Here is a 22,276-nt window from a genome sequence, read left to right on the forward strand (position 1 = left end):
AAGCATGACCTAAAAATGTTCAGTTGGACTGAAGTACTGTAAACAGTGAACTCTGAGATCACCACAACCATGCAATTAAAAATGTCATTACATCTGAGGACATGCAGGAAGACAAAACTCCGTGAGTAACTGTGACGCTTACGAATATTTTCACACAATCTGTTTTTTTCCTTATCTCCCATGTCTCTTCTGAGAGGAAGTTGATTACATGGAGGCAAGTGGGCAACACGTCAATCAATAGATGTGGTTTTGTTGAGAGCACCCCACACTGAGTCAGGTCTACTCTTGTTTTGTGAGTGCAAGGAAGTACCACAAGGTACCTATTTGTTGCTAGATCCCTTCTCTATGCAGTACCTGAATGAGTTTTCAGGCATCATGACTTGAACCATTCCAGGAGCATCCTCCAGGCCTTGTTTTATGTACTGACAGTTTGCTCGAGGTCTGCAGGGAACCGGGTTCAGACTGTGTCTCTTTGTAGTGAAAGCAGAGTAATTTCTACAGCCGGCCACTTCCTGAGCAAAGACAGATAAATGTGATTGTACCCGATTTGAAATCAAGGGGGGAAGGGCAGGATTTGTTTCCCATGACTGAAGGATTCTGACTTACAAGCCAACGTGTTGACAATACATCTTTCCCAAAGGCACGGACAGAGAGGTGCTCTGTGCCCCTGGGTGTACTGAAGGATTATTGTGAGGTGGTGCCTGGGCTCAGTGACCCAGATGGCCTCACCACTTCTGCCTTGTGTTTTCCTTTTTGTAATACTCCATCTTCCTCACTCTCTCGTTGAAGCAGGGTGCAATCATATCAACATGGATACAGCAGATTAGTTTTACAAGGTTCCCACCAGTCTGACATTCATCAGCTTTCTAATCTCGTGGTAACACAATCCCCTTTACAAGTACGCGCTGAGGCAGCACCCGCGCTCTGAGGCTGAGGGCTGCAGGTTAAACTGATACCCAGGTCCTGCATTCCACCAGCTGCTGATTGACTGACCCTGTTCCTGACATTCCCAGAGCCTGGTAGCCCTCCATGCAAGGGTTAAAGGGAAGTTGTAAGCAACGGTTCTAAAACACTTGGAAGAATCTCCTTGAATCAAAACCATTTCATAAAAGGCTCTCTGCCAGGCAATAAAATATTTTTTGATGGACTCTTATTTTATCATTACCCATGTAAGAAAAATGTATTGCAAGAATCCCAACACAATTCAGGGAAGTAATCATTTGCAGATTTAGTAGGCATTCTCAATTGGCAAAAACGAAAGATTTATTGTAGGCATGATGAAACAAAGAGCAGTTGTGCAAACTTTACTGAGCTGGATTATGAGAACATGCTTTTTCCATTTCCCACTTTTAAATGCCTTGGATGCAGTTTCAAAAGACAGATCAAGATCAATTATTTAACACTGCAGCTCCACTGTACCTGAGCAGAGGATCTCTTCACACATATGTTATCTGTACACAACAATAAAAGAAGGAGATGGAGGGAAGACACTGATATAGACAGCTACAGCAGACTTTGAAATAAAACTCCTATTGTTCCTTGACTCCACAATCAGCCAGGGATGTAAACAGAAAAGTCAGACACTGACAAGTATCTGTGATTAAATGCACAGTTATTTGAAATGCAGCCATTTCTGACTTACCCAACTACGGAAAATACAGGCGTTCGTAAGACAGAAGACAGGGCACTGCATTCTCTACGGTGTGACATTTTCTTTGAAAGCCACAGTACAGCTGAATAAAATCACTGTCTTGCACACCTCTAGTCATGAGAATAATGTTCTGAAGCAGAAGGGGCTTTTTGGTCAGCAAAGGTGCATAGTCTTACACCGACTGTACAAAATACATGAAAGAAAAAATACTTCAGGAAGGAGGGTATATTTTCCTTGCCTTTTCCACTAGGCACTTAGTGTGTTCTTTACAACGACACCAGTCTAGAGAGGGAGAGAAAGCAGCAGAGTAATTTGACTTAATTCAGCTATATCCAGAACTTTGGCACAAGAGTTTTCACCACACAGGAAATACCGTTGACAGGCAAAAGCTTGAAAGAGCTTTGAGATTCTCAGTAGAAGGAATGATTAGAGATGCAAAATAGCATTATGGTCACATTAAATGATTGGCCTCAGTACCTCACTGTGATTATTCACCCCCACTGTGCTCCAATGAAATTTAATTTATTGTACTTGTAAGGAAAAGGAGATCCAAGGTGATAATATCCCAAAGTGTTCACAAAATTTCAGTAACTCAGTTCCTGGTCAAAAGGAAGAGGACTTCAACTTTAGAGGTGCAGAGCAGGGCACCTCCAAAACAAACCTACCCAAAAACAGGCCTGCTTTTGGAAATAGTTCAGAGTAAGTTGTCAGATGCCAGTAAATCACATTTTGATATATTTAGCTTAACCAGCACATTGTTTTTTTACCAGGCCCACTGGACTACTTGCTGAATGAGGCAGTGAAGGTTTCAGAATGTGACCCTGCACTATGCAATGATGGCTTTTCATTTCTCATCTGATATTAAAGGCCAACTGCTGCTGGTTTTCCCCAAAGTAACAAACAAATGCATCACACTGAGAACTGAGATAAAACTGCATAAATGACTGTATAAAGTTTTAATGTGCACTAAATTCCTCTTTCTCCCCTGAGACTACACTATATAGACTCGCTGTTGCCTACAAACGCAGATTAACATTTTTATTAAATGACATAGGTTTCACTAATACAGAGTACTAAATGCATTGGCCTAATAAGAAATATTATTAAGTATATCATTGGCACGGGTTTTAAACAATATTTAATTTTATGGCTTTTTAATCTGAGCAAGCCTTCTGCCAGGTGATACCAACTATTTTTTCCTTCTTGAGGTTAATCACTGTTCAGAGAGACTAAATCAGAGTTCTGAACAATTTCTACCACTTTTAATAATCCCCACAGAACACATACAAAGGAATAAAATAAAGCCCTGCCCTTAACCTCAAGAACATAACTACAAATATTTTGTTTAAAATGTTAGAACTTAAAAGTTCTCCACCAAGCAGTCAAGTTGTCCACCAAATGACAGGATTAACAGTATTCGGATGCAAGTTGTTTTTTATAAATTAAATTTCAGGGGGTAAAAAGAAAATTTCTCTCTCATTTATTGTAGATATGATTCAAATCACTGAATGCACGCTGCTTTCACAGATTTTCTGGAGACAACTCAGCTTCCCAAAATTATGCTGGATCCTGCAGAATGATGGTTTCGGACACAACTGCTGGACACGTCTTTGAGGTACTCTTGAGATACATTAAGATATTCCTACAGGAAACAGGTATTTCATAATTACATTTCCTGCTCTGTAAAACTCATTACTAGAGTGGAGAATGTGTCTGACTAGTTGACGGTGTATCACTTTCCTTTACTACTGAGCAGATTTAAACATTTGAAACCCATGGACAATTCACTCCAAGGCAGGGGAGACAGTGAGAAAGAAACCTTGTCACACTTCTGCTGCATGGGAAATAGTGAACTACAGAAATCCTGAAGAGTTATTGCAAACACAGTGCTTAGAAACTGGAAAGCCTTTCTCCCTTTTTGTTCTTCAGATGGGATAATTTGATAAAATCCATTGATCTGCATGGCTAAGAAAGTGATCTTGTGGTGCAGCTGGAATGAATTGGGAGTTAGGAGGCTGTTTGTAAGATATCTTCAAAAGGTGATGCCTCATGAGAGGCTTATAGGTCTGTGCTGAGACTGAGGTTTGAATAAATCTACATGTGGAGTTTTGTCCAGAGCGAGGCCACAGCAGAGCTGGAAATAATTCTGAGTGTCTTAATATGAGAAAGAACCACTACTTGCTGAGTCTTGTGGGACAAGATGATAAAAACATGGTATCGAGATGTCATTTTTGTATGCAAACTGGGCAAAGGGAAGGGGAAGGAGCCTAGAAGAAATCTTCCAAAAAAACCTGGGAGACATGCCTAGAAGTTTGTCTGGCAGCCAGACATGGCAGGTCACAACTAATAAATTTCACTTTTTGAAGTTGAGCATGGCTTCAGCCTATATTATTTGACAAAGAACATGAATGACTTTGCTTGGCCTGGAGAAGTTCTGCTACAACCACCTCTCCTGTGTGCCACAAAGGTGCCAGCAGCACAGTTCCTGTGGAGAACCACTTTTAATACAAAAGTGTTCCCTTTCCTTAAGATGGTTTCTTTAATCAGAGCATTGTCAGGTATTTGTCAAAAGTTCAGTGTTTAGGATTCTGACAAATACCTGTGGCTTTGCAGGAAAATGGATCATTTTCCTTGTACTCAAATCAGGTCACAGTTGGAATTGTGGTGAAAAGTATGTGTTTCAGTAGCCAAATAAGAACGCTGAAGAATGAAGAGAAGATAAATCAGTCCAGGATGAGCTGAAATATAATTGTCTGGGAGACTCTACTAACAAAATAAGAACACTGAATAAATCAAATGGGAAAAGCTTTTAAACAACAACCAAAGAAAGTGTCTTTGTTTAAACCTTATTCATTCTGAAACAGAAAGTAAAAAAAACATGGGTTAAAGTACTGAAGCATTTTCAAAATAGCACATTATCTATAAAATGTCAATAGTAACAAAATGCTCCAGTCCTGTTCAGTGTCCCCCATCACTTGTTTTCCAAAGTGAAGGTGACCCAGACTCACTAATGTTTTTTTTCTCAAAGCTCTAAGGTAATACTACTGAAAAAACTGGTGGAATATGTAATAAAATTTCTATCACGGAAGATGGAAATGAATATCCATGCTTTTGTCACAAAGCTATCTAGTCCCTAAACCACTATCTGCCTATCACCTTACCCTCAGCAGTATTGTTAGTGGAAATTATCCAACACTGTGGGAACTGTAATAGTGGCAATTAATTACTATATCCTATGGCAGGAAGTTTCACAGGGGGAGTGCCCACTATGTTGTGGTGATATTACTGTTAATACCCCACTTTGTCTCTTATTTAACACACTGAACACAATACCTAGACATAGTCACCAGATCTGCACAAATGTATCAGGAAATCTTCAGGATTAGTATGTTTTAACCTGGTCCTAAATTACTTAATTTATCAGGTTAAATGAAATTAAACCCTGTGGAATTAAACATTCTCATAGGATAAAGAAAGTATCTATTTGAAAGCCTCCTCCACTGAAGTTTCATGCTATACCTCTACCATATTCCATTTCTCAGATCTCTTCAGTGTCCTGCATAACATTTTTAAGGCACGTAAGTGAACTTAAAAACCATTCTGGATTCTGGCAGCAACACTCTGAATTGACTTCATTTTAATTTATTTAGATTTAGGCAAAAAACAAACAAACAAACAAACAAACAACAAAACAATAACCTGAAAGTCTGTCAGCCAAAGCTAACCTGCATCAGACTGCTGGAAAGTAACAAAAAAGGCAGCCAGCCTGGCTTAGAGCACAATTCCATCAGGTTCAGCATCCTAAATCGTTTTTCTATCAGCCTGATTAAGCAGATGCACATCGTGGCATGTCCTGAAGCCCAACAATCCCAGGACAAAACTGGAAGGCTGATAATCCTCCAGGAAAACCCTGGCAGCTCCTCCCTCTGCAGCCCAGCTCAGGAAGACAGATCTCAAGCCCCAGGGGTAGTGTGGTGCCATTGCACTGCACTCATTTGCAGTTCTGTCCTGCTCCAATGGAACACGGGACAATCCCATTCACAATGGAATCTGGGCCCAGTAATTTCTGCTGCTTTTGTTCTGCAAGATCTTTTAGTGTGGAGCTTTCCTGTGGGCAGAAATGAGCTCAGATTCACCAGCTGGCTGGGCACAAGCTGAGAGAGAGCCAAGGTTAAAGCCCATTGCTGGCCTGCCCTCCAGTGCTGGGGCACACTTAAACCCACCTCTACCGCCCTGGAATCTGCAGTGGGCTTTCTAAGCACACAAACATCGTGTTTCCACAAAACCCCTGCATTGCTGTCTACTCCTTTAATCAGGGTGTTTTGAATGCTGATGCTCCTTAACAGTATCGGGAAATGCCATCAGAGACCTAATAAAAAAAGAGAGATCTCTGGTGAGGCAGCTTTGATAGAATGAGTGTTTCCTACTACTGACTTCAAAGGAAAGAAAGTGAGCTCAATATTATTGTTGTTTTTTTAAAGCACTTCTTTGGCATCAGTGCATGACACCCTCCACTCCAAAAGCTGAACACACTTTCCAGACTTCCACAACATTCCGTCGAGTCAGGCATGGAAACTCATTGTTTAGGTGAAGTAACTCACAAGCGGATAAGCTGCTGCATGCAGACACATTTTCCCCATGGATGCAGGGCTCTCCCTGAGACTCCTCTGGAGCTGCAGACCTGTAGAGATCTCATTTCTCACCCTGTATTGCTGGACACACACTCCCCGTGGACTGCAGACAGCATCAGGCTCGCCATCTACTGAGAACAGAGATTCCACACTGGTTTCCTCAGGAACAGAAGCAATAATACTAATCTGCCCCACAGGCATTCTCCTGTATTCCCAATAACCAGGTCGCTGCCCATGAAGTGGTACAGATGCAGCCAAGCCTTCTGAAGAAAGCTCTCACACACTCACATCATGTCAAACCACCTGCGTCAGAGATGTGCAGTGAAAAACTAACAGGAAGTTCAGCCAGAGCACAATCTTTTGTGCAATCTGTACAGAAATCTGTTTCATCAGTAAATTGCAAATCATTATTTTGTGTAAAGTAGAACACAAGATCTGTCCTGGAATGCTGGAATTGTCTAAAGACACCCTTAGGCAAGTTACTTATCTTCTCTGTCTCAATTTCCCCATGTTTAATGCAGTACCTGTGGTGTCTCAGCCTTAGGGATTCAAAAGAACTGACTACAAACAGCACAGGTGCTGAATTTCACTGTGCACAATACAGCACCCAAATAATTCCATTCACATTCCTCCCAAACTGAGTATGTTGAATATATAAATGAAAAAAAGATTCTGCTTCAAAGTCTTAACTCTCTAGGCAAACACAGAGAAACAGGTCTAGAACACACAGAGGAGGCATTTGTTTCTTTGAAATACAAAAACTAAAGACATTAACCATAAATATTACCCCTGTCCATTTCCTTTCGTGGATATCACACACATTATGATAGCCAGTTTCTATAAACACTAATTACACATGTAGAAATCACATAAAGATAAATCATTTACCTTGATCCTGTCTGGGGAGGCCCCTGAGCACACATGAATGCAGTGATGGGATCATATTTTCTACTCGTTATGAAGCCACAGGAGTACAAGAGGGTAAACTAATAAGCTAAGTACAGATTTGTCCAAATCAAACAATTCTAGACAACTAAATGAGCAGCTCTGTATTTACATTTGCAAGCAGAGACTTAAACCAAGGATGCAATATCTAGAGATCAGCACGCTTCTACTCACCAAAGTATTCGAAGAACTGAAAGGCAGCAAAAGATGTAGTTATGAGAAACTTTTTCTCTTCCTTTTTTAAAATAAAAACCATTTAAGCTTGCTAATTTTTGCTGTCTCAGACAATCAAAATTCCAATTGTCTGGGACATCAAATCTAAAAAAGCATGAAATTAATCTTCAGAAGTTAAAGTCTTAAAGGCATTGCATCATTATTTTTGTTGGATATATTTTTGATTATAATGCAGATGAACCCCAAATTTAATAAAACTAAAATAACATGAGTTAAGTATGAAACATAACAGGATATTGCAAAGAGATTAGGTAGTTTCCTTTAGACTACTTGCAGAGCCCAAGGAAAAAACCAAACTGAGGGACACAATGATGAGAAGGCACTGCTTAATTAGAATATTTAATGGAATATGAAAACAGAATGCTCATAGTACCAGCCTTGGCAGTGGAACACAGTGAGCAGAATATGGACCCAAAACACCAGCAGTGCTCCACACCAGATCCTGTTTTGCCTGTCGCCTGTCTGTAGTAAAGAAAGAAGCAGGCTCGCTAAATTCAAACCAGCTGCAACGATGAGAGTGTTACAGTTGGACTGAAGGAAGCTTACCTCATGAAAGTATTGTGGAAACTGCTGTTGGAAAGATAATAAAAGGATTAACTGCAGTTTTAGTGAACCATTTACTTTTCAATCAAAATGTCTCATGTATTTCCTGTTCTCAAGTAGCTTGAATTCCAAAATTCCTTTGTCTATTACAGTACATAGTAGCAAAGTCTGTCATAAGAAATTAATAATTTTACATGGAAAAGTACTTTTATGTATGAGGGTGGGGTGCTGCTCACTGTCAGCTTCTCCTGAGCAGTTCAATACCTAGTCAGGCAGTAATCTTACAGGGAAGAGCGAAATTGAGGGCTTAAAATTAAAGTACAATGGGTAATTGTGAACAGTGGAAGAAAATCTCCACTAGAAACACCAAGAGATGCAAAGTTACTTTAACAGAGCTACAGCAAAAACGAAACAAAATCTCAGACCTCTACAGACAGAGAATGAATTGCCTTCTTAATTTGCAGGAATAACAGGACAATTAGTACCACATCAAAAGAAAAGCCATCATTTAAAGTGACATGACATCACTGCACAATGCAACACTGCACAGCAACCCCTGTTTCACGTGGAATGGAATTCACTGGGCAAATAATCCCCACTTGTTATTAATAACTTTAAGGAGCTGTGCTGCAGCTTTGGATCCTCTTCCTGCTAGATCAAGCTCTTTTCAGGCTAGAAAACTAAATTTGCAAAGAAGACATCATTTCTGTGTGTTCTCTTGGATCCAATTCACTCCCTGCAGAATTCCAGACTGCAACATTTAACACAAAATACCTCTGTTGACAGTGGAAGGCTCCTACTGTGGAAACAGAAGAGTTAACTCCAAGTTGAGCAGTGTGGAGCTCCCAGTTCTGATTGGGCCATTCCATGTATGGGAACTACAATATCTGCTCCAGTAAAAGAGATCTTTATATACTTACATGCCAAGGCTATATAAATACGACATAATGGCTTTCTGCAATATCAGATACAAAGGTTTTTCCAACCTATTCACAAAGCTTTGATGTGTTATCAAAAGCTGATACTTCACTGCAGGTGAAATTAACTGAAAGTGGGACATTTTTTAGCATTTGCTAAGACATTACAACATCCAGTATCTCTGGTTTACCCAGTTTTCTGCAGCAATGGGAATGTAAATTAGAAATCTGCCATAGAATATCTGTTAAATATGCATTTTTCAAGAAAAGACACAAGTTCCCTTGTCCATGGAATGTACTGATCTTTCAGCACCACAGGAAACTAATCAGGGCTTCATGTTTTAAGTATGCTTTCAATTTATTTACCTACACTTTTGTTTGGAAAGAAGCAAACTTGCTCTATCCTTTGATAATTTATAACTAAAAGAAATCTATTTCAGGGGAAGTTAAATTAATTTGTACATTTAGAAAATGTCATTGAGCTACTTCTGGAATAGAACCACTCAATTCTTGCTTTCAAAGCAAAAAGAAACGTGTAAGTCCTAACGTATTGTCCATTTTATCTTGGACAATTTGATGGTATTCTGTAAGTATATGTGTTGTTTCCAGTATTATCTTAGAGAATACCCACTAAACAGCGCAGACATTATGATAATATTTTTCATTTAACCACTAGAAGCAAAAAGATAATCAGGACATTCACTTGGAAAGAAAATTTTCCCCCATCACATTCTAAATACTCTTATTTTCTTCCTTCTCCCTTCCATAACCATCGCAGGCCTGGAAGCTTTTTTCTACAAACATTCTTTCCTATTCCTCCATAGAAAGCTACAGCTTGCCATGGAAAAGTTTGTCATGATCTAACATCCTTACATGCATTTTCCATTGCATCATTCTCTGATCAAAACAATAAAATAGACATATAGCTGAAAATTCTGTCTATCAGGAACCCCAACCTGCTGCCATAACCATTCCCTTTGTCTGCACTTGTGTGTGTGCGTGCACACGCGTGTGGGTGTTACGAATAAGACTTTCCAAATTTCATGGCCCAATTTGGAAGCTTATGTCAAACTTGTTTTGCTTCATCTGTTTCAGTCAGGGTCTTATATCATTGTTGTTTCAAACATGTGGAAAGCTTAATGGAAGTCATTAACTTTTATTTTAGTTTGGCCATATTGTCATCATGGTGGGCAGATGCAGAGATGGTGTTATTCCCAAGATCCTCTTTTTGGAACACTGCAGTTGTTTACATCTTCTTGATCAGAAGAGAACAATGGTTTTTACTTATTTTTAAAGCTCTGTTTCGCAAATTAAAAAAGCCCCTAACAACCTTTGAAAATGTAATTAAATATATTCTTTTTATTCTTTTAACTATTTTAAATCCTTTAACAAGTTTCTTTTTTTTTCTCTAAAGTACCATTTGAAACTTTTGCGCTCACAACTCTATGGGTTATTGTTCAGCTGAAGGAATGAAAAGAATTTCATTAGATGTGTTTTATGTTTCTTGATTAAAAATGTCACCCGAGGCTCAGTGACTTTGTTTTACGTTAAATGATGGCTGCGTGCTTTGATCATCACTTTATTAGTGGTTTAATGAATATTAAAAAACCAAAGCACTGTATTAAAAGTTAAGCTCTCATATAAGGAAACCGAATCCTTTTTCCAAGAACTACAGTATTTCTTACTCAATCTTTTCCTTCTAGATTAAGGTTTTCTTCAATTCCCCTTTAGCCTGCTACAGACTAAGTTACAGGAAAGCACAACAATTACATTGGAGTAAGACTGAAGAGAGAGCAAGAAAGAGAGCAGAGCAGTTATGTTTCTATTCAAACAAATGTAATCCTGACTTACCATGCACTTGTTTGGTTTTTCTCCAGAGTGAACCCTCATATGAATCAGCAGTTTGTAACGAGCATTGAAGGGTTTGTAGCGGCGGACACAGCCTGCCCAGAAGCAAGTGAAGTCCTCTCCTTTTCTCTGGTCAATGTGAGTCTTCTCTATGTGTCTGACCAGTTCGTCTTGTTGGTCATAAGTGGCACTGCAGTCAATCCACTGACAGACCTGCTTGCCACTGCTGAGCTCCTGCTCATCGCCGTCGCTGGGCTGCATGGACTTGGGAGACATGGAAGTGTTGAGGTGAGGCAATGTCCCTGGGGTCTGGCTGAGCTGCTGGTGGAGGTGATAAGGGGGAGGCAGCCCCTGGTGATGGCGAAAAAGCTCAGCAGCGGAGGAATAATCGTCAGCTGGTTCTTGTTTTAAGAAACTCACCTTCTGGGTGCCGTGTGATGAGTTCTGGTGAGGAAGGCTCGTACCATTCATCATAAGGCTGAGGCTGCCATTCTCCTCGACTTGCTGCATTTGTATCTGCTCACAGTCACCTCTGTCACATTCAGTGGAAAGAGGTACAAGACATGCTGGAGGGGAGGGAATACTGCAAGGGTTTCCAGGCTGAGAGCAAGACTGGGGCTGAGAGGATTTTTGAGCACTGTGATGACTGATCTCCACAGGATGAGAGGAAATGCCAGCTGAGTTAGCTCGCAGTCCATTCACACAGGTGACCAGTGACGTCTGCGACGTGCGGATGATCGCTGTAATATCGATTCCTTCGCCTGAAGACGGCACAACAGAGATGCATCTCTTCTTCAGGTTGCTTGTTTGTAGCCTGGCTGAGTGCTGAGGGGTGCCAAGTGACAAAGGACCCAGGGAGGAGCTGTGTTCATTATTAAACAAGTAGGATGAAAGGGAATTTGTAAAGCTATTATTCATTAGGTCTAGTTCAGGATGCAGACTACCGGAGGCTCTCAGCTCCATCCCCTCTGTAATCCTCCTGTGTGTGGAAGCCTCAGACAGAACCTTATAATCACTGGGGCATTCTTGTTTAATGTGCTGAGCCGGGTGACTTCCATTCAGGCATGGAGCAGCAGAATCTACTGAGTCTTGAAACCTGGGTGACCTGCAAAACAGTTTTCATTAAGCATCGCTAACCACCACAGGGTTTATGATTTTTGTACAAAACACAACACTTGTTAAGGCCAGCAGAATGGAAGCACTTGCTCTCTGCTGAATGTTGCTTTTCTAAATGCAGCAATTACACCAAAAAAATCTGCAATGCTTCCTCTCCAACCTGCGTAAAGACAGCATCGTTTTACACAGGATTAATTTTACACACCGAGTAACACACGGAACAGAGAATCTTCCCTCCACTGCTACAGGCAATTCATCAATCACAATCAAGGCTTTCAATGCATAATAGATTGGGCAAAACAATAGCTGAGAATGAAGTTTGAGAACTTTGGGCATTTTTTAATTATTCAAATATTGTCATTTTTCCTCAGAGCACACTGGGAAAATGCCTTGGTATTCTTGTTGACTCAAAAAAGGCTAGCTGAGCTTTGCTTACATGTCAGAGGCATGCTTTCCTTTGCTATATTAAAAAAGGAGCCAGATCATAGAAGTAAAAAGGAACACAGCAAAAGAACTGCTTGCTTTCAACCAGCACTCCAGAATCAATGTGAGATCAGCTGAGTATTTACTTCCACTAAATAAAAAGTTCACAGCCAGTAAATTTAAAATGGCAGCCTATGTACTCCCATCTCCATTTTTCATAATAAAGAGTGCATGGGACTGTAAATCACATCTCTGTTCTGCAGAAGTGATTTTTTTTATCATTTTTGATGTGTGTTGAATTCATTCATTGAGGAAGCAGAGCCTTAAGGAACTCCACAAAAGACTTTTCAGAAAAGCACTGCATTAAGAAACATTTCCTCCTAACATTTTCTTCCAAGCAGTTAGCAACTGCTTTATGGCTTAAAATAAAACATTTTATCTCAGCTATAAACATTTACTGTGGATGATCCAACTGTGTGCTTTTTCTTAGGAGCAGAGGGTGTTCCTTACATATCCCTAAAGCATGGGAGGGTTTAACCTATGGCTTCATTGTGCCAGACCAAGGAGAGGAAACAGTACATCTGTGTGCAGGAAAGCTGTACCTGAGTTAATAAACCCTCCAGAGAAATGCCCCACGGCTCTTAAGATGACTTATTCTACTTAAATGAATTTTATGGTTTTTTGTTGCCAGCACCACAAAAGCTGAAGAAAACCCAGCCATTTGGCAGCTTTTGTGTGACACCATAGCAAAGGCAGGTCTGACACATTTTAAAGCATGAAACACATTTACATCAAAGTATTTTGGACATTTATACACTAAACTATGAAGCTGTTGAATAAACTGCATTTATTTTATATCTCAGATGATTTTATCACCATCATTTCCATTAATCCATCACTAGTATTAAGATGGGAAGCTGGGATAACTTCTAAAACCTCCCTGGTAATAGCTGTCAAAATAAAAAAAAAAGGATGGAAAAAATTAACAACAATCAAAATCTTCAAAAATACTTCCTTCCCATGAAATTAAGGTTGTCAAAAATTGGCACCTGTCCGAGGCATACAACTGGGAACACTGCATTCACTACTGACAAGTTTCTAAGCTCCAATAGGGCTTAATGTAAAAAAAAAAAAAAAAAAAAAAACCTTTAAGATCATGAGAGAAGTTAAATTCCCCACCATTCACAGCATACAGAACAATCAGATCGTTCGTTTGCCACCAGAAAGTTTAAAACAGTACATTTAAAAATTTTAGAGGTTTCCATAAACCATTGTTTATAATTTCTCCCTTCAGGTTTGCACAGTTGGTCTCAGGGTAAACTTAAAGCACCTGTTTCTGCAGATGGCAAATTTATATTTTAAAAAACCAAACCATCAACATTCCTACATTATTTTTTAACATTTACAGAACCATATGTCTGTAAAATATGTGGCATAACTGTACTTTCATTGCACATATTTGGGAAACCCTGCTCTGTTTGCTCAGTAGAAAGAGTGGTGTTTTAAACTCATTCTGAGAAAGAACTTCCTATTACTTGGTTTCTGCTGTATGAAAACTCTTCTAAATAATTCAGTTTGCATCACAGTTTAGTGGTCCCAAAGCCTCAGGCTAAAGTAAACTCAATACATTTCCTACATCATATAAAGCTAACCCAAGCCTTACATTTCAGCCTGCGATAATTGGTGCTGTATTATTAAGCTTTATGGAGAGCTCCCATCTTGCCAGAAATCCACGAGAGAAGCTTGGGTTTCGACTAAGCTGGAGTCAGTGCAAAGTATCTGCAAGGATGGACACAAACATCCCTGTCCTGAGAAATACTAGGTTTCCAAAATCCTCAGAAACAATGACCTGCATTTCCAGCACAGGATCTTACTCGAGTCAAGACTGTACTGATGTGATGTTGCAGTGCAGATTCTGAGACACACACAAGAGAGTTTTGAACCACAAGGCAAGCTGGAATGCCTTATTTCAAAAGCAGATGAGATGAGGGCACCAAAATCATGCTTCCCACTGCCACAGATGTGTCTTATCCATTCTCTGCCTACAAAATGATAAACACAGGCTGCTTGTGCAGATCAGAACCAAGCCCTCTCCAAGATCTGCAGTTTTCTGTGCAGCACTGTATATTTATATACATTATACATCCTGTGTTAGTTAATTCTTCTGGAAGAATGTGACATTCCTTCAATTTGCTGATGTTTGAGTATTGGGGCACCTGATGTGGAGATTGCATTAATACAAAGTTACTACATTCCTGGCAGAACTTTGCCATCACTATTCTAGGGAAAACCCTGCCCATTCCTCCACCTCCTGGGGAGGTTGAAGGGAGAAGGGGCACAGAAACAAAACCAATGCAGGAACAGCACAAGGTGTCCGGCAGGCAGCTTGCAGGGTGGTTCCCCTTATACCATTGACTCTTTGCCCCCAGCATCTGGCTGTTACAGCCACAGAGCAGATTCCAGGCCTGGCACCCACAGGCTGTAAGGATTTCACATCTCTGGACAGCAGGCAAATATAAATGCATATGAAATAAATGGATAAGATGAGAAGGACAAAGGAGAGCAGGGCAGTGCAAGGAGCACCATGGACACAGGGAGCACAGCAGCTCTGGGGGGCTTTCAGGTAAGCAATGGGGTCAGCAGAAGAATATGCCTTAGAAACCTCTCTTCAAAGGGAGCATCCATGCACCAGGGATGGACAGTCTAAGGGAACAGAACTGCTGCTTAAGCTCATGAAAGCTGAGTGTAAGGCCTTTGAAAAGCAACAGCAGCCTCTCAGAGGATACTGAGGCAGTGTTTCCTGAGAGACTCCCTTACGTGGTAATTGGAGCCAGAGCACGAGGCCAGTAGCACCATGCCAGAAGCGTTGCATTTCCCAACTTCCCTCAGAGGAAAAGATGACTGTATCTGAAATCTCCAGATTATTTACAAAACATACATGCCTTCAATTGCCACTGGAAATGTGCACCCGGTGATAACTGACAGTTTTAAGAAGCTGGAGGGGATTGTTCTGCTGCACATCCAGGGACCCAGTGCAACACTACCCGAGTGCTCTGATGTCTTCCTTGGGTTTTACATGCCGAGCACTGAGCGCAGCGTGGGAGGGTTTGCCGTGGCTGATAATGGATTATTTGACAAAAGGCCAACATTAGCTGTGTGCTGCCTCCAGTTGTGGTGAGGAAGGTATTGGGACTTTTCCAGTCCCACACACATTGCATTCACAGATAGAATGTAGCAGCAATTATGTTGCACAGCTTAAAAGTTATTAACTGAGTGGGGAAAAGGGGCCAGGAAGAAGAGGGATCATGATTCTTGGACTAAGGCAGTCATCCCTAGAATACAGTTTGCAAGGGAAAACAATTTCAGGGAGAAACTGAAGGGGATAACAAGTTTCAGTGCACTGAAGCAGAAAAAAGGACAAAAACAATCAAAACCCCAAACCCTGAGGGAGATTTTTGATTGCTAGGGGAGGTGCTCCCTGGTTTGTTTGGCTTTTCCTTGGATGTTCCATAACATAGAAAAGCAAAGTGGTTCAAAGTTCTATGCAGAGATATTATTTGAATTTGTGTCTCCCTTTATTTTTGTGCTCATCATCAGAGCTGGGCAGAACAACCAAAGAGAGTTTGCCCTGATGTCCATGTGCTCCACTATCTGACAATTCCAGCCCTGCTTCTGTCATCCATTTTTTGATGAAGGCTGAGATCTGGAGAGGCACAGAGCACCCTTGGCTCCCACTGACTTCACTCCTCTCCTGGGCATCACTCCCAGCTCAGTTACATTATCCTGTTTTCAGATCTTCATGGAAAGACCATGTTTTCTGTTACTTGCTTCTCAAGAACCTTTAGCTTCACAAACAGAAATGGTCTGAAATGCTGTCCACCTTCTCTGAAATCCCAAGGTTTTGGCTCTATACCACGTGTCTCATGAAAATCACTGTGATATCAAGAAACACTGTGTCTATGAGGACCACAGAGCAGAGCTGGGCATCTGCTTCATCTTGCAAAACTCATGCAGACAAACACACTATCTATAATGGTCTTCAGGATATTCTCCAAACATTTCCAAACTTAGAGGAAGCAGTTTCAAGGCTTCAGACCATGCCACAAAGCAGAGGGGAGGGAATCAGGCCTATCACCTGCTACTTTCTCATGCTATGCAGCTGACAATCGTTTATGTTGTTCTGGGAATACTCTTCCAAATGGGGGCTGGAAGGGACTCATATTTCTGAGGATGGGTACTGTGATGCCAGGTATGAAGGTATCTGTCATTTCCTCATTATAAAATTTACAGAAAGATTCAAAAAGATCTAAGCAGAGTATTCTCTTCTTCCTTTTGTTTGTTCCTGCTCTAATTATCTTTGTTTCATAATTGTTCTCACTGACAGAATGAAAAAATAAAAAAAAGGTTGATAATTGCCAGTCCCACATTGAGCCATAAAGAAACCAGGAGGGAGCAGATTTACATCCAGCTGCAAACACATCTATAAACCTTGTAGCAATAGTGGATTATTTTGTTTGTGGCATGGATATTATTTATCCTTTTCAAACAAACAACCAACCAAACAAATATGCAAAAAAGTCTTTCCACTTGCTTGCCACATTACCGTGCCTCCTCCTCCTGAAAACACAGATGTTCCTACCCCACCAGTAAATTGAAAAGGGGAAACAAGGCATGAATATGCATAATAAGACCAGGAACAGTCAGATTTTCAATACCAGCCCGTAGGCCATATTTCTCCTTGCTGTGGCTATGGAAATTTCAGCCTGATAGGTCCATCCACAGAGTGCCAGATATTCCAAGTATCTAAGATAAAGGCTGCAACTTTACTGAGGTTTTTCTCTTCTATAGGTCTTCAAAAAGGTCAAGATTATTCCTATTACATCCACTGCCAAAAAGCAGCATAATTAAACTAGATGGACAGATTTTAATTTGTAGCAGGTTTCTATTCACAATGCATGTCTGTTTAGGGTACCCGTTTAAAATCTGGTAATGTTAAATTTGTAACAACAACAAAAAAATAATGGAGTTCTGTGTTTTCATATAATTAATTTATAGCAAATGTTTAAATAGAGATTCTGTTCATAGCATATCCAACTACAGTGTATATATCAAAACCAGAGACCAAATTTTCACATTAGGGCTTTAAAAGCAAATACCAAGGATGTGGCTGTATGGGAACTCTGCAAATAGTCCATTAAGAGAAATGCTGTTGAAATGAAAGTGGCACTGACTTCCTGTAGGTTTGATGGTGGCATACCGTGTGGGGGACACTGGGTTGGAAGTAAGTACCATCCCAGCCTCCCAGGCAGTAATTTGGTGACACCACGGCATTGGGGTGGAGCCAAGGGCACGAGCTGGTAAAACACAGAGCGATACCTGAGATCCGAGTGTGCCAAGTTGAGCTGGCCCACGTGCAGCAGCCTCTCCCGGGACAGCGTGTGGTCTCGCATCAGGGAGTTCCCTGTGTGGAGGAACAGACCTTGCCTGCAGACAGGCACCGAGCCACTCGTCATCTCCATGTCCGTCACGTTCTTCTTCTCAGAGATCAAACTGCAGTGATTGTAGCCACCATTCACTGTCAAAAAAAAAAAAAATAAGGCTTGGACTAAGAACTTTCTCCACCGACAACTACGTTGTAAACTCATTTTGGATTTGCTTCCAAAATTCTCATATTTTCAATAAGGTACTGGAAATGAAAGGTTTCACAAGGAAGCAAAATAATTGCTAAGGAATTTGGATCTGTGAAGTATGGTTGTTTATTTCTCATTGTGCAAAAATGAAGCATCTTCTGGCCTGCACAGTCAGAAGATCACTTTGGATGCCTTTCAGCCTATAGTGGGTCTTTCTGACTATCAGCTCTGCCCTACTTGTAACTATGACATAAATTATCATTATAGCCTTTCAAGTCTACAGCTCCATCAGGCTTTATTCCATTCCTATTCTAGCTTTATCCCATCATAATTTAACTCACTTCAGGGTTAATACCTACCTTAGCAAGACTGCATAGAAAGACTTCTGACTGTTAATTGAGGCAGATGAATCAACTTTAAAGGGTATCTAAATACACTGCTGAACACTGTGAATGAGTTTTTAAAAGCCAACCACCAAGAGAAGATGGTAAATCAATCATATTACAATACCAAATTCACAGTTCCTCTCTTTCCAAAAGCAGAATTACCTGGAATACAGTCAAGATGTATCTTCCCTCCAAAATACTGTAGATCCTTTTTAAGTGTTTAAGATTTATACCGGACTTGTAATAAAACACTTTCTTTCATTCCCCAAATGACACAAATCTGAAATTCATTAGGGCTTTCTAAATATGTACTTTACCAATTTTATCATATTATCAAAACACAGAAACTTGAAGCTTCCACCAAAGCTCAGCAATACCAACTATAGCACACACCTATACCTGTTTGTGTGAAGACAGAGAATTCCTAGAATAACATGAACACTATCCCTGTGCTGTCAAAAATAATTAACTTCTCTTGCAGATGTCAAATCACAGAACACATTCACTCCCTGCAAAGGAACAGAACACTTAAGCTAAATCCATGAAATTCTGTGTTTCAGCCAATCCATTTGCCTTCACAAATTACCTTACAGATTCATTAGTAAGAGCTAAAAATTTCATGCACAACAGTGCCCTGAGTGCAGCTGCACTTGCACCAAAGCCTCTGAAATGTGCTTGCCACATGTGAGCTGGAACAACGATGGACAAGGAACAACACCAGCAGCACATGGGTTTTTTTCCCCCACAGCAACTAAAAAAAGAACTGTGAGATTATCTCTGAACACAGTAAACCCAAGTGTTCAAGTGTCCAAGCACATGTGAAAGTGAATTCATTACCTCTGAAAAAAAGGGAAAAAGTCCACTTTACACCACTGTAACTGAGAACAGAATATGGCCCTCTGACAACTGGCTGTTCTATACAATATTAATATCACTGGCTGGCACACATAAGATTTAAGTACTTTCCATGTCTGGAACCAGATCTCTTCTTTCACTAGTATCGAGGGGCCTTTAACCTACATTCTGTAACTTACCAATAACAGATGAAAAGAGCACACACTCCCTTGCCTTCGACCAGAGGGTTCACCCTGCTTGCACTATACCATAGCTATTCCATAAATCCATATAAAAAACTAATCCTAATTTAGAGAGAGTAAATCTAATAAACGCAGAATGGTTTCCAGAAGGATCTCATGGAAGTGGAATCCATCAAGGTAACTTTTGTCTTTTTGTGTCCTGCAGTTTTGATTTATATCTTCACATTTAAGCGTTCACAAGGGAATAGAAGGAGTTGATACAGTAGTGTGCAAAGGCTGCAATCAGGCAATTCCTTCCACATGAGTAACCAAGTTAGTTCAATTTTGGATACCTTGCTTCTTTCATTCTGGGGTAACTGACTTTGGGGGAGTTTTTTCTTGATTTATGCCAGGCTAAGTCACGTGAGAATTGGTCCCACGGACTGCGATGAGGCTACACACCTCTGAAAGAACAGTTCACACTGGTGAGGACCTGTAGAGTCAGCCGTAAATTCTCCTAGAACAAAACAGAACACCTCCTTACACAAAGGTAAACCTGTTCGTCCAGCAATGAGATCAACATTTAAAACACCCCTACTAAAGGGCAATAGCTCTTTCTTCCCTATGGAACACCTTATTTTACCATTCAGGAAGGCTTCACACTTACTGACAAAATTAGCTATTAAGGCTAAGAAGATAAGAGCAAGAAAACTTACCAAAAGGGTAATTATTCAACAATAAAAGCATGTTGCAGTGCTTTGGAGTTTACCTAATTAAGACCAATGAACAAATAACTGAAAGATGTCTAATTGAAATGACTCACATTCGAAATAGAGACAGATTTGAAATATTTGCCTAACATACTAGATATCCCCAGAGAGCTGTGGGTTTTGCGGCAAAGACCAAACTAGGTCATTTGCCTTTTTTTTTTTTTTTTTTTTTTTTTTTTTTTTTCTGTTCATTCTCTTTAATTACTTCTTGTTAAAAAAAAAAAAATTGCCATTCTTGGTTTTGTTTGGATGTGATGTCCAAAATTTACCACGACAACACTGAGAAATAGAACGCTGTTACTGGCAGCTGGATGAGTCACGTGAGACGAGTGAAAGACCAAACAGTACCAGATTTTCTCAAACAAGTGAAAATCATCCACGCTGGAAGAGGCCATCACATCCCTCCACTGAGAGGAAATTATTAACTCAAGAGCTGCCAACACAGCAACGGCATGGGAGAGAGGGTGCCATACCCACACTCAGCATCTCATTCCATATAACAAGTGCTGAATAATCCACATCCTTGAATGTTTGGAGTGACTGCCACAACTCCTACATGTCAGTAATTTAAACCCACCAAGAGAAATGCACAGCACTGTGCTGCTGACTGAAAGCTCTAATGAATGAACTGAGTGCTTCAAAACACAGAATCTTCAAAGTGATTCATGAAATAGGCCATTTCTGACATTTTCAACAATAACAACAAAATCAACACTTTGCCTAAGCTTTTTGTGCCTGTCATGCCATTCTCTATGGTGCATGGGAGGGATTGTCTTAATGCTGTGACCCTAAGCCTTAGGGGCTGAAAATTAGCAAAGGAAAGGAAAGCAAAGGATGGGAAATAGATACTAGAGCTGTTCTTATACCCCTTGCAAGGCAGGCTCAGCTGTGTGACTGTGGGGACAGATTTTCTATGCCTCATGGAAAAACACGACTTCTCCTTTGTTTCAATGAACCACTATCAGCAGGGATGACAGTTTGGGTCTAAGTTTTGGGTCTTTTTCTATTATGGATACAACTACAAAGAAGAGAAGGAAAAACATTTTAGAAGTAGGCTGGAGTGATTAGCCACAGATATCATAATAGCCTTAGACTTTACCCAAGTGTAACATTGGGATTTTCAGTTAGATCTTAGAACAAGACATCCTAAACAAGAAGTCCCAGATCTTGGCCGAGATCCAAAAAGAAGGAATGTTCAGATTCTGACTTGGCCATTTTCTTCACAGTCATTTGCACCATTTCATACACAACAAACCTGTAGACATTTGGGCTTTTCACCACCTCACAGAGGATCTGCACTCTTGAGTCTCTTTTGCTGCTGTTTGCTCTTCCCTGTGGACTGAAATGGTTAACAGTAACAGCACTAAATATTCACTGCTGCATTCAAGAGTTCCTGTGTCAAAGGGGAACAAAGCAGCTCACACCACACCCCAGGTTCACCCTGGATCTCTCTATCAATTACAACCTGTTCACATTTTAAGGTCTGTTTCATACAGTTGATAGAGATATTGCTTCATTTATTTATAATGCTTGTTCACTACCTTAATAAAAACACAGTGAGAGCCAAAACATTCTTTATCACCGAGCAGACCATACTATATAGTGAGAGTCAAGTGAAGACCAAAATTGTCCTATAGTGGTGTTTCAAAACCGGGGTGGCAGATCCTCTGCCTATTTCCAAACAGATACAGATGACAACAATCTATAATTAGGATTAAAACCAATAGCACTGAATAAGATTAGAATAAAAAATTAGGATCTCTTTCCTCCATTTTTATGAACCAAGTAATAAAATCCTACAACAAAAATACTTATTTCTTTACTTTCACATTGATGTATGAGTGAAGACAGAAGGGCTAAGAAAACCCTTGTAAACAAACTAAAGCAACCCAGATAGAGAAATAATTTGTCGAGTATCAATCTTGAAAACTCATGAAAGATAAATACAAGCCATGTGTGTCTTTCTAGTAAATTCTGGACCCTAAGTGTTGGCTGTGTCCATATTTGTTATTTCATGTTCAATTTATTTTTAAAACGGGTTATTTGGATTGCATTATATTTCTGTTCTGGGGAATTTATTTTTGCAGACTACACACAGTATTTCAGGAGAGCGAATGTGTATGGTTGGCACTACCGAATAAAGCAGCATGGTTAATTTTATATCAG

General features: G+C 40.2%; 1 protein-coding gene across 1 annotated transcript in view; it reads right to left on the bottom strand.

The window, feature by feature from the left end:
* The window catches only part of GLIS1 (GLIS family zinc finger 1), a 178,472-nt gene that overhangs the window by 78,461 nt on the left and 77,735 nt on the right, over nt 1-22,276 (bottom strand). The window contains 2 exon segments of the mRNA XM_062497309.1: nt 10,773-11,874; nt 17,685-17,883. Coding sequence (XP_062353293.1) covers nt 10,773-11,874; nt 17,685-17,883 — 1,301 coding nt within the window.

The sequence above is a fragment of the Cinclus cinclus genome, chromosome 8 (assembly GCF_963662255.1).
Source record: "Cinclus cinclus chromosome 8, bCinCin1.1, whole genome shotgun sequence".
Classification (NCBI taxonomy): domain Eukaryota; kingdom Metazoa; phylum Chordata; class Aves; order Passeriformes; family Cinclidae; genus Cinclus; species Cinclus cinclus.